The sequence below is a fragment of the Ursus maritimus genome, unplaced genomic scaffold, assembly GCF_017311325.1.
Source record: "Ursus maritimus isolate PB19 unplaced genomic scaffold, ASM1731132v1 scaffold_15, whole genome shotgun sequence".
NCBI lineage: Eukaryota > Metazoa > Chordata > Mammalia > Carnivora > Ursidae > Ursus > Ursus maritimus.
Window position 1 is genome coordinate 6,124,769 of NW_024423897.1, and position 14,141 is coordinate 6,138,909.

Consider the following 14,141-nt stretch of genomic DNA (forward strand, 5'->3'; position numbering starts at 1 on the left):
TAGAAATGTGAGGTCCTGTTATCGTGGGTTTCTTATTTCTTTGTCATGCAACTCTAGAGCATTGCTACCAGTTGGAGGGGTAATGCTTTGCTGCAGGAAACCAGTAGCTAGAACGTGTGCATCCCATGGGGCTTTTGCCCATAGATTCATCCAGCAAATGCTCTATCTTGCAGGCGCAACTTTTATCGAACGGGCCAAGATCTCAACAATTGCAGTACCTGCCAGAACACAGCGTGCATCATATACAGGTACCTGGCCACAACCGAGGCCTGCTCTGTAGAGCGCAGACTCTGTGGGGGCCGCAGAACACCCTTGTAAACTCTCTGAGACACAGAAATTCAGGAAACAGGCAAAGACAGGAGGCCTTTGACTACCTGAAACCTTAAAAAAAAAAAAAACCCCAAGGTGTTTAATTATGAAATGTTAACATCTGGTTTCAAGGCAGACATTGCTTTCTTTCCTTACAATAAGGTCGAGGAGCAAATCCCGTTAATCGCCCTACACTTACTGCACACTAAGTATAGGACCTGCGCTAAGCTCTGCGTGCATATTTGTATCTCATTTCACAGTTACACCTTGTGAGGCAGGTGTCAATGTCCTCAGGGAAGCTAAGCCATGTGACCCAGTTTGCATCAAACATTTTCAGAGAGCAGGCAGGGTCAGACTGAGGACTCAAATCCAGTCCTGGATTTCTGATCCCAAGCCCTGTGATCTCAATTATTTCACCGCACAGCCTCTTCCTCAATGGTAGCTATCACCTGCCGAGCACGTACTATGTGTCAAGAACTGTGCTAAGCACTTAGTGTTCATTACTAAGTACATCATTTCCTTCTAGCGGAGGGTAAGGTTGCTATAATAAAGTAGATTTTTATAAGTGGTAGATGGGAAAAATCATAGAGTGGTAAGTATGCTAAACTTGAAGTCAAAATCCGCAATTCTGATGCCTGCCCAACTGCCTGGGGCTCAGTTGTCTCATCTGTGGACTGGGGACAATTATCCCTATTAAGAGTTGCCATGAAGAACAAATAAGCTCATTCTGTGAATGCCTTTTACAACTGCAAGCCTCTGTACAAATGCAAGGGCTTATTACTGTTATTACTAGAAAGATCGATGCCCCCTTAGCTGGCAGTCCACTTTCGGTGGCATGGTAGAAAAGTCGTCAAAAGCAGTCATTTCAGTTGATGGCATCTAATTTTGTTTGACTAAAGTATACAGTTGAGCTTTCTCTATTACTTTCCTATCTTGGAGGAGAAAGGCAGCGAGAGCCTGAGCAAATTGAAGCCCAATTGTGTTGTCTGTGTCTTCTTTTTAAAATCTCTCTTTCTCTCCAGGGGAATCCTGGGATTTCATCCTAACAAGGAATGGGGGGCAGGGGGTGCTGGAAACGGAAGTCAGAAGGCCCCTATACTTAGGGCCTAGGGCCTTGGGCATTTTCTCAGTGAACTGCCAACTCCTTATTTTTGGGAGTCACAGGACCATGTCTTTTCACCAAATAACACAAGTTTCAGGACCACTCACAGGAAATGCCCTTTATCTCAGTGTAAAATATCCCCTCAAAAAAGGGAGCCTGGAAAAAGGCTTGTGGTATTGGAAAGTATAAATAGGCAGTTTCATCAATTGCTTACCTTTTTACTGTTTTTTAAAAATATATCTCCTATCTTAAGCAAATTTCCTAATCATTACGAGGACAAAAATTATTGAATGTCTAGACATTTAGGAAGGACAAAAAACTGTTCATCACAAACAAGAAGAATGATTTTTAACGAAATTCCATTTAAATTTTGGATAATCTTTTTTTTTTTTTTTTTTTTTTTTTTTAGCAGGGGATGCTGTATTTTCTACCATCTTAAGATGACTTTTTATTTAGCTCTGTAAGTGAAAAGGACAAGTGATTCTTTCCCAATCTACTGTGAGTTTCACGGCCTTGTCTTGAACAAATCATTTCTGGCCTCTGAGTTTCCTCATCTGGAAAATGAGGGCTTTTAATTAGATGGTCCCTATGGTCCCTTTCGGTCCTGCCGTTCTGATGTTTTATGCTGAATTAAAAGTGGCAATATTTGGCTAAACTATGACCTTCCAACAAGTCTGAGAATATTTGCATTTTTCTAGTACGTACTTCAAACATCCCAAGCAAACATTCTAAATTAAGCTACACCCCTGCACAGGTTAGCAACCCTTCACATGCACACATCCCTTTCCAGTTTTCCAAGGACAGCCATTGTATGCGTCCATCCCTTATTACCATTCAAAGCCAGACTGCTCTCCCAGACAGTATCTACAGCCTTGTATCTAAGCCATTGTGAAGGAATGGGCAATTAATTTGATGAAAGCAAAGAGATCAGAACAACATCCCCATCAGAGTAACAGTGGAAAGATGAGAGTTGTCATTTTTTTTTTTTTTTAACATTTCAAATGACTTCAAACCTTGTGTTGTGTCCTGGAAAGTCAGATCTTACAAACTGATGAATAAGCGATGTGAAATACTCATCCCCAGGCCTTGTTAAGCTGCAGTCTCTCTCCCTGATGATGGATGGTCCCAGTCCCCATCATTGTACATAAAGTGCACGGGTGCCTGATAGGTTGCCTGCTGGGTCTTCTTCTGTGGAGATGTTGCTGCTAAGTTAGCAACATATAAGGTTTTCCAAGTGGCCTCGTTAGCCAAAGGCTATGGGTATGCTATATGCTCGTTAGCCAAAGGCTATGGGTATGCTATATGCTCCCATCAAGACACGTGAGGTCTTTGGTTCTATCCAACTCATTTTCCCTGCTCCAAGAACAGCCCTCTGGGCGCCCCAAACCCATGCCTCCTTGGCTTCCTTCTTACTGTGGATCATTCTGACAGATCCTACCTCACCAAGGAGAACAGCACTAATACCAATGCTTACAGATCCCATGCATAACTGTCAGGGGCTCTCAGGGGCTTGCATACAGCAGGGAGGATGGAATTCTTGGAATTGTAGCTACTGTAGGTACCAAGGGAAGAATGTGGACATTTCCTTTATGCCTTAAGCTGGTCGCAGGCTGTTTAGTCCCCAGTCACTCTCTTCACCTCTCCTTAGTGTTAATCCTAGCACAAGTTATTCAAAGGATTGGGTGAATGCCACCTGTGGTACCAACATTAAGTAACATTGAATTACCTGGTGAGAAGGTTGTCCTTTTTTCAAATTTATTTCAATCCTTCTCACTATCTAGTGGAGGAAATCTGAGTTTGGTACTAGATTATCTTCCAAACCTTTCTAATGCTTGCTTATCACACTTCTTTGCCAAGAGAGAGCAGGTCTCAGGTTCATAGCCATAGGCAAGCAACAGAGTCCAGCCAGAGGGTAATCATTTAAAATTTTTTTACTGAAGTCTTTAACTTTGAAAACTAGTCCCTGTATATATTCATTGTAAGTGATGCAGGTCTCCATTTTCAAAAGTGATATTACTTGTTTCCGATAAGTGTTCAAGTTTAAAAGTGAATCGATTTAGAGAGAAAAATAAAAGTAAGTAAATGTGCAGATGGTGTGGGGAGTTTCACAAAGGCCTAGAAGGTGGTGAATGAACCATGAAGCTTGGGAAATGCTGCCCTAAGGAATAAGCTCCCTTTCCTCTTCTCAAGGCCATGGGGTCCCTCCACACCACATCCCTCCTCCATCTCTCACCTGTTCTCTGCTTTCCCAGCACTTTGTCTTTATGGTCACTCTAAAAAAATAATCACAGAGCCTCTTTGGAGGTTTTTGGCTACATCAATCATGCATTTATTTTCTGGACATAAATCCCAGGAAAAATCTGCTTGGTCTAAGTTGTAAAATGCTTCAGATGTTTTAGGGAAAAGAATAGGAAGTCTTTCTCATAAAAATTTTTCTACTCCCATCTAAGCGTGTTGCTTAGGAAATGCAAACAAAGAACAAGCTGCCAACTTACCATCTGAAATGGGCGAGAGGAGAGGTTGGCCGTGGAAGGTTTAAAAGGTTCTAGAGAAGAGAGAGCAGCAAAAGAGCTGTTGTGTGTGTGGGAGTCTACCTGGACAGCTCTCTCCTGCCTCCTCCTCTCAGCCTTAGCCTCTTTTCATGGTTTCCACTGCACTCGTGGGTTTTAAGTTTATTTCTGTGACACCACCCTCCCCTACCTTTTTCATGAGATTTCTCTCTCTCTTCGTTTACCTATAAATATTTCCATATTGACATCTGAAAGCCACCTCAACTTCATCATTTCTCAAAACACACTCCGTATCCTCTCCCTATTATTTCTTACGTTGCTCAACAGCATTAACCATGACTTCATAACCCTTACCTCCCACCGCCTCAGTCTCCTTCACAGCACACATCAAACTGGCTACTAACCCTAGTCGCTAAATCCATCCCCTTAGCTTCATCCCCTCTGTCTCTGGTCAGTTAAGGCCCTCATCATTTGTCACTTGAACATTACCTCATCTTTTTGCCATAGGACCCCTTTGCCCCATCCCCGGTAATCCTCCACACTGATTGCTAAATTACCTGAAAAGTAAAATCTTAACCTGTCACTCCCCTGCTAAACAATTTTGTCCTGGTTTCTGTTGTGTTTAGCTAATTTTTTAGGGCCCTTTGAATGTGATACAACCTTCTCATCTGCTGGGTCTCCTATTTCTCCTCAGCCACAGAGAGGAAACTGGCTAGTTTCAAATACTGTGTGTTCTATCATGCCTTGGTGCCTTCGCATAAGTTTCCTCATTTCCTGGAATGCCTCTTCTGCCCTGCCTTGTCTGGAAATTTCCTCTTGCAACTTAAAAGCCAGTTCCTCTGATAACCTTACATTCCTTCCTGTGGAGGAACCCCATGTCATGCATGCTCCTCTGCTATACCATTTATCCTATCGCGTTGTAATATAGTGTTGATGAGTTTCTTTCCTTCTGTAAATGGCTAATATCTCAAAGTTGTGGGCCAGTGTCTAGTACATAGTTGGTGCTCAGTAGATACTTGTCAAAAAAGGAAATGGCTACATTGACCGGGGCAAGGATGAAAAGTAATGGTGGGTTGGAGACAGTTATTTAGATTGCCCAAAAGTAAAGCAATTGTTACCATTTGTGTGTGCACCTGCCCTTAGGTGGGGAAGTGGAGGGTCTTAATTAATCAAATGTTCTTATTGGGGAAGGAAGGCTTCTATGCAGCAGGTCCTCAGTAGATATTTTTTAACTGAATCAAACAACAACCTAATGTAGTACAGAGATTGTCGATTTTCAAGTACCTGGAATGCTACATACTCTCAACAAGATGGAGCCTAATCAAATCTTCCTTTGATGACTCAGAGAGCTTGTTGCAATTTCATAGGACATTGAGATCCTCGTTCATCATGGCCAACCAACATTATTGGCCGGTACTTCTGTACCGGCTGTGGTTGGAAAGGCAAAGTTTGATTTGTGGCAAACCACAAACTCCTTCCATGCTCAAATAAATATCTCCCTTTTATGGTATCTGAACTGCCCCAATGATCTCTTTGGGAGAGAGGTTTAAGACATTAGATCTGCAGTGTCTCTTGGTAAAATATCAAAACCCAGTGTGGTGAGTAGAATAATGGCCCTGAAAGATGTCTGTTTCTAATTCCTGGACATGTGAATATGTTACCTTACCTGGCAAAACGGACTTTGCAGATGTGGTTAAGGATCTTGGGATGGGCTGAGTAGCCTGGATTGTCCAGGTGGGCCCAATTTAATCATAAGGATCCCTATAAAGGGAAGAGGGAGGCAGGAGATGCAGAGTCAGAGGAGGAGATGTGACAACAGAAGTAGAGGTTCAAGACAGGAAATCACAAGCAAAGAATGTGGACAGCCTCTAAGAGGTGGAAAAAGCAAGGGACAGACTCTCTCACTGGGACAGAGCTCCAGAAGAAACACAGCTCTGCTGACACTGTGATTTACAGTTCTGGAGGATTTCTGATCTCCAGAGGTCTAAGAGTACCACTTGTGTTGTTTTAAGCCACTAAATTTGTGACGATTTCTTTCAGCAGCAATAATAATACAACCAGATTAAACTCTCATGATTCATAAACTACATACATCCTAACGGGAAGTCAGTTTATATGACTTTTTTGATGATTTTTACAATTAATGACAAGCTAGCTGAGGGCAGAAATCTGTTGGGAAGATAATTAGGGGAAAGAAATAAGAAGAGATTGTCTATTATTACTGGTCATTATAAATACCTTTTGCTCTCACATTTAATCCTCACCACCGTGTGAGACAGATAAAAATACTCCCATTTTGTAGATGAGGCAACTGAGGCTCAAATACTTGCACAGGACTCAGATTAGACAATCGGGACTGAGAGAGTGAGGAACATGCACAGTTACTCTGCAGCTAGTACGTGGCAGCGACACGATTGGGACTCAGTTCTAGGGCCTGCTAGTTAGATTCCACAGCATGCTGCCTTCGGAGGCCAGACCTATTGGAGGGGTGTCAGTAGAATGTTACATGGCCGAGTTCTCCTCAGCCAAGGGCACCGTGAGCGTTTGTGTTTTAGATGCAAGCCTTAAGTAATGTTCTCAAAGGGTGATCATGGACCACCTGCATGGGAGTCTCCTGGGTATCTGAATACTGGTTGCTGGCCTTCACCCCCAAACCTGCTGGAGTAAGAGGTGGGGTGAAGAATAGGAAAAATCTGTAGTTACAGCAAGCTCCTTGGGAAGGCCTGATTCCAATAAAGCTTAAGAGACATTCAACTAAGTAAAATCAGGGTCTTTTTTTTTTTTTAAAGATTTTATTTATTTATTTGAGAGAGAGAAAGAGTGCGCATGCGCGAGAGAGTACAAGCAGTGGAGAGAGAGAAGCAGGCTGTCCGTCGAGCAGGGAGCCCGATGCGGGGCTCGATCCCAGGACCCTGGCAACATGACCTGAGCCAAAGGCAGATGCTTAACTGACTGAGCCACCCAGACACCCCAAAATCGGGGTCTTGAAAGGAGGAGATGGCAGTTGATTTACTAGAAGCTTTTGTGACAACCCAGACCACATGCCCATGAAAAGAAAATTCTTACTAATAAACTAGCCCAGCAAATAGTTTTGTTTTAAATGCATCATTGGAAAGATGATTTGCCTTTCTACTAATTATAGGGTTAAACGGTCCTATACAGACCTAACTAGGGGGTGCAAGTGAGAGTGGACGCAACGGGAAAGGAAAGGGGAGGTCAGGGGGCTTGCTCATATAGTAAGCGTAACTCCTGAGGCCTCCTGTTTCCAGAGGGAAGAGAAAATGAGTCTCTGTCAGTCCACTTTGGGGCCCAGGCTTGCATTATGCATTACTTAGGGGATCATTTGTAGTCGCTCCTTCCTGCCACATCTCCCAGCTCCTCAGGCCTCATCTGAGATCAGGAACAGAAAGGCAATCTCTGCTGACATTCCTCCTCCAATTAAGGTTAAGACCAATTAAAGCCCAATTCTGTTCCCAAGCCAAGAGTCCAAATGCTAAGAACTATCCTCTGGCGAGTCCTGGAGGAGCAATCACAAATACCAGCTAGAGGGGGTGTGCAAAGTGCTGCCCCTCACCACCACCCCCTCTTGGGAGAGAGGTGTAGTAACCCCGTGCTCCTGGACCAGGTAATCTGCATGACACTGAATGCCAGCAGCCTCCACCACCATCCTCTCATTTCCTCTAGCTCCACAGACCATGGGCTGACTTTTCACCAGTATCGATTCGATTCCTCCGCTGTTACAGCTCCTTCTGAACCAGACAGAGAAGTGAAGGATATTCAAAAAGAGATTTGCTGCAAGCGCTCTCTTTGCAACTAGCAACCAGCTTTCCCGTTGTTCCCGGTGTCACTCCCTCACAGTTTTGATATTCAGAACTCATCAGAAGGAGCCTCTCTGGAACACAGGCCAAAGCCTTACAGCTGTGTGCCCTGCAGGAGAAAAGCCAGGCCTGCACCTTACTGAGGGCAGAGCCTCTGGAGACTTGCATGAGTCACCTAGTGTCACACAGTCAGTGGCGCTGAGTATCTCCCTCGAGTTTCCTTCTATAGTGAAGCTTTCTGACCACTGGGTCTTGGGCTTGCCTGCCACTTAAAGCTATTACCTAACTACAGAAAAAGGCATTGTTTTATTAGAAATGTAATATGCACCCAGGCCTGTGGGTTTAGTAACCTACTTTCCACTTAAATTATTTAGTATTTTCCTTTTGTCTGCTTCTGATGCTCTGCCAGTGTGGAGCTGGGTGAACTGTGAGAGTGTTTGCCTTCCAGCCACAGTCCTCCCTCTGGCCAGCAATGAAGTCCGCAGTGAAAAATAATTATAAATCACCCAGTATATCTGTTCTTTCTAGTAATCACAGATGCGTTTGCGGCCCTCACCACACTTCAAGATGGACTGAGAACCATTTATTGCAAACGCTGGAACAGGGACATTACGGCAATACCATCCAGCGTCCCCCAAACAACTGCCAACAAACATGGCTCAAGCTCTCTTTTCAGGAAACAGACATAGAGTTTGAAGTACATATGGAAATTTCTCTGAACCCTGACAGGTTAATCTCCAAGACATTTGCTTCTAGCCCCCATTTCTCTCAGTAGCTTTATCCCTTTCTTCTCCTCCCTAGAATGCAAGGAGAAAGTAGGATTTATAGCATCAGCAATTTATCTGAAATAAAAATAAAACCTGTTTTAAAGCATTAATAGCTAAAGAGGCTGAAACATACCATAAATATAAAATCAATCAAGTTTAGAATTTCACAGGAATAACAAATGGATGGCTGTTGGCACAGAGGCCACGGTTGACCACAGAATGACCCAATCTTTATTTCTCTGTCAAGTTAATGTAACAATCATTACTGTTTGTTGAACCAGGCATGGTGCCAGATGCTTTGCTAAACATTATACATGTGTCATCTCATTTCGGACTCCCAAAAAACCTAAAATGGGGGTATGGTTATTGTAATCACTCTGCAAATGAGGAAACTGAGACTCAGAGGGGTTACATGAAAATTTGTCCAAGATTCAATGCAGCCAGAGCTCAAACCAATCCTGCTTTCAGGAGATTTTCCTCCCCCTGCCCCTCTTACCTTTGACCTTGCATAATCACTGAATCTACATGTTAAAGTTCTCTGAGATGACCTGCCACTTCTGAGGGCCTAACCTGAAGACCTTCTTGACACAGCCACAGAATGCAGGGCATAGATTTCTTTCAAAGACAGCGATCAGCAGTGAAGATTTCTACAGCTTGGTCCTATTTATTAATGTATCAAGAACAGAACCTGCAATTCTCTGAAGACTTGTCAGCAGACAGATGCCCTAGGAGAAGGGGTAGACTTGCCAAATTAAAATAGCTGCAAGTTGTGAAGCTTAAAATTATACCTTATAAATAATGAGCAAACTGGTCATTAGAAGAAAGTGTTCGGAACAAAATCCCTTCCAGGCTAGGGGGAAAAGAAAACAAACTAACAAAATCTCCTACTTTCCCAGACTATAATTCTTCCCTAGAGACACTTTCCAAAGTGGCGTGATTTACCCAAGTGGAGAGGAACCAAACTACCCTCATTGATTCCATTGATTCTTACAGCTAATTCTTTAAAAAAGAAAGTTGCAGAAGGTCACTAATCTGTGGTGCCCCTGGGTTCTATGACAAGAGGGGCCACAGCAGCACTCCGACAGAGATGATGAAGAGATGGAGAGGGGTTAGGAAGGTGTTTTGTCTTCAGGGAGATGTTGTGGATCATTAATTTCTCGGCCAACTTGCCTGAGTGTATGGTTTATGGCAGTGTCTTGTCACCATTTCTCTTTATAAAAAAGCAAGACTCACCTGCTGAGAAGGAAGTGCAAAGAGCCCACCACAGACCTCCACAGCCTACAGTAGGCCCAAGATTGCTGAGTCCCTATAGGACCTTGAGTAAGCTTCCTCTTGAGGAGGTGCCATCTTTTCTGAGAATGCAGCCTCATGGTCAGAATTGCCCTGCAAGCTAGAAACTACTATGAAGTGCATCAGACAGCTGGGTCATAAAGTGCCCTCCATGCGGCCCAGCCCCGGGTTTGGTCTGGTTCCACAGGGGGTTGTAAGGTCATTAAGGTGTGTCAGGCCTTGATCAGCACCACCTCACCACCCCCACCCCATACACATTTGGCAGGTAGGATCTCACACAGATAGTGACTACTATGTTCTTTCAGCGCAGTATATCTTAGTATGTAAGCTTTGGAGCTGGACAGTGTAGGCACAAATCCTGGCCCCGTCACTTACTAGCATGCTCCTGGCAGAATATTTAACCTCCCCTTGCCTCAGTTTCCTCATGTGTAAAATGAAGTTAACCTCTCTCTCACGGGGCTGTGAGAATTACACGAGACATGAGAAAATTACTGAACTTGAGGATAGTGTCCACAGTACAGATGACACTTGGTAAATGAGAGTAGTAGTAGTTCTCCCTGTCTTCCTGCCACCCCTCCTCTCTCTCCACTTCCTCCTCCTCCCCACCTTCCTACTTCTCCTCATTACTGTTATTGTTATTCACTTAAATACCATATGTCCTTACCTAACACGGTGCAGGACTCTCATTCTTTCTTTTTTCTTAGAATAAGACCCCCGGTAATAGCCAAGCCCTGGGCTAAAACTTTTGATCCCCCTTTAGGAAAAGCAAAGGACTGGGAGTCAGGAAGCCAGGCTTAGATTCTGATCATAACTCATGGTGTGGCTTCGCTTTGCCAATCCCTTTGTCAGTTAAACGGGGATAACCATCTTCCCATCGTCCTGGGCTATTGTAAGGGTAAAATAAAAACACAGATCCGAACTGCATCCAGAACCTGGCTCTGTTGTTTGCTTATATACCTATGTATTTATTTACTTTTTCTTCTCACTATTTCTTCTTCTAGACAAACTATGACTTAGGCTTCTCATGCCTTCCAATTACCTAGAAAAACATCCTTCTACTTTTCACCTACCATGATGGCTGAAGCATTGATCTGTCAGCTAGATTAGTGAGATGCCCTCAAGAAGAAAACCTGAAAGCTCTCTTCCATNCCTGCTTTACACACAGCTCACTTTCTAAGTGCAGTGTGGTGCCATGCACAGGCATCTTGGGCAGAAAGGGCTCTAAGTCTCCCCAGTGAACTGGGCACCCCTGAACCAGGTGTTAGGTATTTCATGCATCTTCAGAGGACTAACCTCACAGACCTTGAGTGCTCTAGTCTATCTTAATAGTGTCAGGCCTGAATCCCATATTGTAACAATTTCTTGACTACCATTTGCCCCAAGCTGTGAGCCAGAACTCTGCACAAGCTAAGAACTCAACACTGCTCTTCTCCCTGTGGAATATGAGTGGCAGAAGATGGTAAGGGTGTCAGGGTGGGGAGATTAAGAGGAAGAAAAGAAGTGGAGGTGAGGTTGGAAAAGTTACTGGTGTTCTACCTTGATACTAAGCCCAAGTCAGACAGTCATTCCCCAGAACTACAAAGAACCCTCTGCTAAGAGTTTATTTGAATTCTTACCAAGTAGGCAGCTTATTCCCCTTTTCAAGAAGTTGTTGAATTGGTGTGGGTTGGCTAAGTAAGAAGTTGAGGGGTATCTTCTCTTCTCTACCCAGCTTCAAAATGAAAACAAATGAGAGAGGGGTCACTGCCCCTGCCCATTTATAAGGCAGCTGCTACCAAAACAAAATATACTCCCTCTCCTCCCCTCCAAACTAAACAGTAGTTTGTCAAATGGATGAAAAAGAAAAAAGTGACAATTTTCCTTTATGTTAATAAATTGCTTTGGCCTAAAAGACATTAATCAGTTTCTTTCCAAATTGTACATGCTTCCCTATACTCTGCTATTTGCCTGGCCTTGAAAAGAAAGTCACTTTCAATCCCCTTTAAATTGTCAAGACCAGTGGGGATAGTTGCAGGAGGAGGGTAGGGAGCTCCCTAAGCCCTAATGATTATAATGGAAGCCTGTGGTGTTTCCATAGAAACATAAAAAGTGTATTCTTCCCTGAATGTATATGGAGGGGAGGAGTGAAGAGCGATGTTGCTGACAAGGTGTACAATTACTGAAGAGCTAAAGATATGAGTGAGGAGGTAAGGCATTCTGTTCCTAAGATAAGAAGATAAAAGTCTTAGTGAAGAGTGAAGTGGGCAGACACCATATCCTACATGAAGACATTTCACCTGTTATTGTTCCATCTGCACAACTACCCAGTGAAGTAGCTTTATAGTTCCTGCTTTCAACTGAGTCTCAGAAAGAGTAGCAACTTGCCCAAGGTCGCCCAGCCGGTAAGTGGTATATCCTTAGTTCAAACCCAGGAGTGTTCCACTTGAGAGTCCCTGTTCTATTCTCTGTATTGGGCTGAACTTTATTTATTTTTTTTTAAAGATTTTATTTATTTATTTGACAGAGACAGCCAGTGAGAGAGGGAACACAGTCAGGGGGAGTGGGAGAGGAAGAAGCAGGCTTCCAGCGGAGGAGCCTGATGTGGGGCTCGATCCCACAACACCGGGATCACGCCCTGAGCCGAAGGCTGACGCTCAACGACTGAGCCACCCAGGTGCCCCTGGGCTGAACTTTAAATTGTGATGGTGAGACAGAGTTAACATTCTGTCTCCTGGCTCTTCTCTCTCCAGGCATGCCAGTTCTATACATATTCTGGAATCCCCCAGAGCATTATTTTTTCTAATTGGTATTGGGACACTATTGTGAATCTTAACAAACTCAAGTGGTTTGTTGTTGTCATTCGTTTGTTTGAACTGTCAAGTCAGAGAAAAGTTACATATAAGGAAAAGAAGGAGGCCAGTTGATGTGTATGTTCATAAAATTTGGTAGAGATGTAGGCATGAACAGCTGGGAGGTAGGGGTACCTGAGATAAATGGAAAGTAATTTGTAAAGCAATTGTTAGTTTAATCATCTATCTCACATGCTGGGATGTAAAATCCATGAGAACAGCATCCACATCTTTCTATCTTACTATTATCCCTGCAACTGAGCAGTGTCAGGCCAAGAGCAGGATAAATAGCTGGCTGGCCAGCTGGCTGGCTAGATGGCAGGTAGGATGGATGGCTAGATGGTATGTAGGATGGATGGATGGATGGATGGATGGATGGATGGATGGATGGATGGATGACTGGTTAGATAAATGGATGGTTGGCTGGCTGGCTGGCTGATTGGATAGATGGATGGATTATCCTATACCATAAAGCACAGGACATTCTGAGAATGAGCAGGAAGTACCCATTTTCTTGGGCTCTATATGTTGCTCTAGGATGGAGGTTATTTTTGTGCTTTGGGGGGAAGGCTAGGAATATTTTCGGAGGTAGCAGAACTGTGAATGTGGATGTCCCCTATCTGTGAACTAGTGCTAGTGGGGGTAAGAATCAGAGTTTGCAACTTACTGCTTTAAATACTTTCCTTGAAGCAATGCAGAGGTTGTTGGAGACCAACTCTTCCCCAGCCTCTGAATCCATCTCCTTAAGTTCCTACTGGTGAGGGTGAGATGCAGGTAGTACAGATAAAAATTCACCCCATTCCCAGAGATAAAGAGGAGTGCAGTGCTGGATAATGCATCCTGGAAGTGAAAGCCTCAGTTCTTGATTTTGTGGTTGCCTCTGTTTGGTGACCTGGCAAATCCTGGGCTTTGGTTACAATGTCCCTAATTGCTTTTGATGTTGACTGGCATTTACTGAAGACACAAAGCCCCTGGGCTACCAGTATCAGGAGGCCAGAAATAATGTCTATCTATCTGTCTACCATTCCTTCCCTAGCACTTAGCACAGGGTCTGGCACATGGGTGATACTCAATAAATATTTGTTGAATGACTGGCTGAATACTTGGTGCCTTGTTCTGAGCTGAGCGTTGTACATGCATATCCTTTAAACTTCACTGAAATCCTATGAGTAGGTACCACACTCATTTTGCAGATGAGAACACTGTGGCTTAAAAAATAATAATAAATGACTTCCCCAAGATTTCACAGCTAATCAGTTGTGGAGCTTTGCTTTGAAAAATATAGCCATTATATAGGTCATCCAGCAGGAGCATGTCCCTATAGAAGAGACCAGGGAGGAATGGAAAAGAAAGGATGACATCAAGGAGGAAATCTGGGTGAAGCTTATCAAAAATACAGAAACCAAATAATCAGAAACAGCTTCCCAATGCTCCCTAAGCACTGACATCCCACCACTCTGGCTGCAAAACATGCCATCTGGCTCTTCTGACTCTTTAGCTTCTTCCATTTTGGGATG

At 43.6% G+C, this 14,141-nt stretch overlaps 2 protein-coding genes across 6 annotated transcripts in view; one reads left to right on the forward strand and one right to left on the reverse strand.

Annotated features, from left to right (window-relative positions):
- DOCK2 (dedicator of cytokinesis 2) overlaps window positions 1-14,141 on the reverse strand; it is a 407,128-nt gene that overhangs the window by 192,763 nt on the left and 200,224 nt on the right. The gene's annotated exons all lie outside the window — the stretch shown is intronic.
- The window catches only part of INSYN2B (inhibitory synaptic factor family member 2B), a 33,501-nt gene that overhangs the window by 11,804 nt on the left and 7,556 nt on the right, over window positions 1-14,141 (forward strand). Inside the window, exon 2 of the mRNA XM_008692395.2 lies at window positions 174-248. Coding sequence (XP_008690617.1) covers window positions 174-248 — 75 coding nt within the window. The remainder of the gene's footprint in view (window positions 1-173; window positions 249-14,141) is intronic.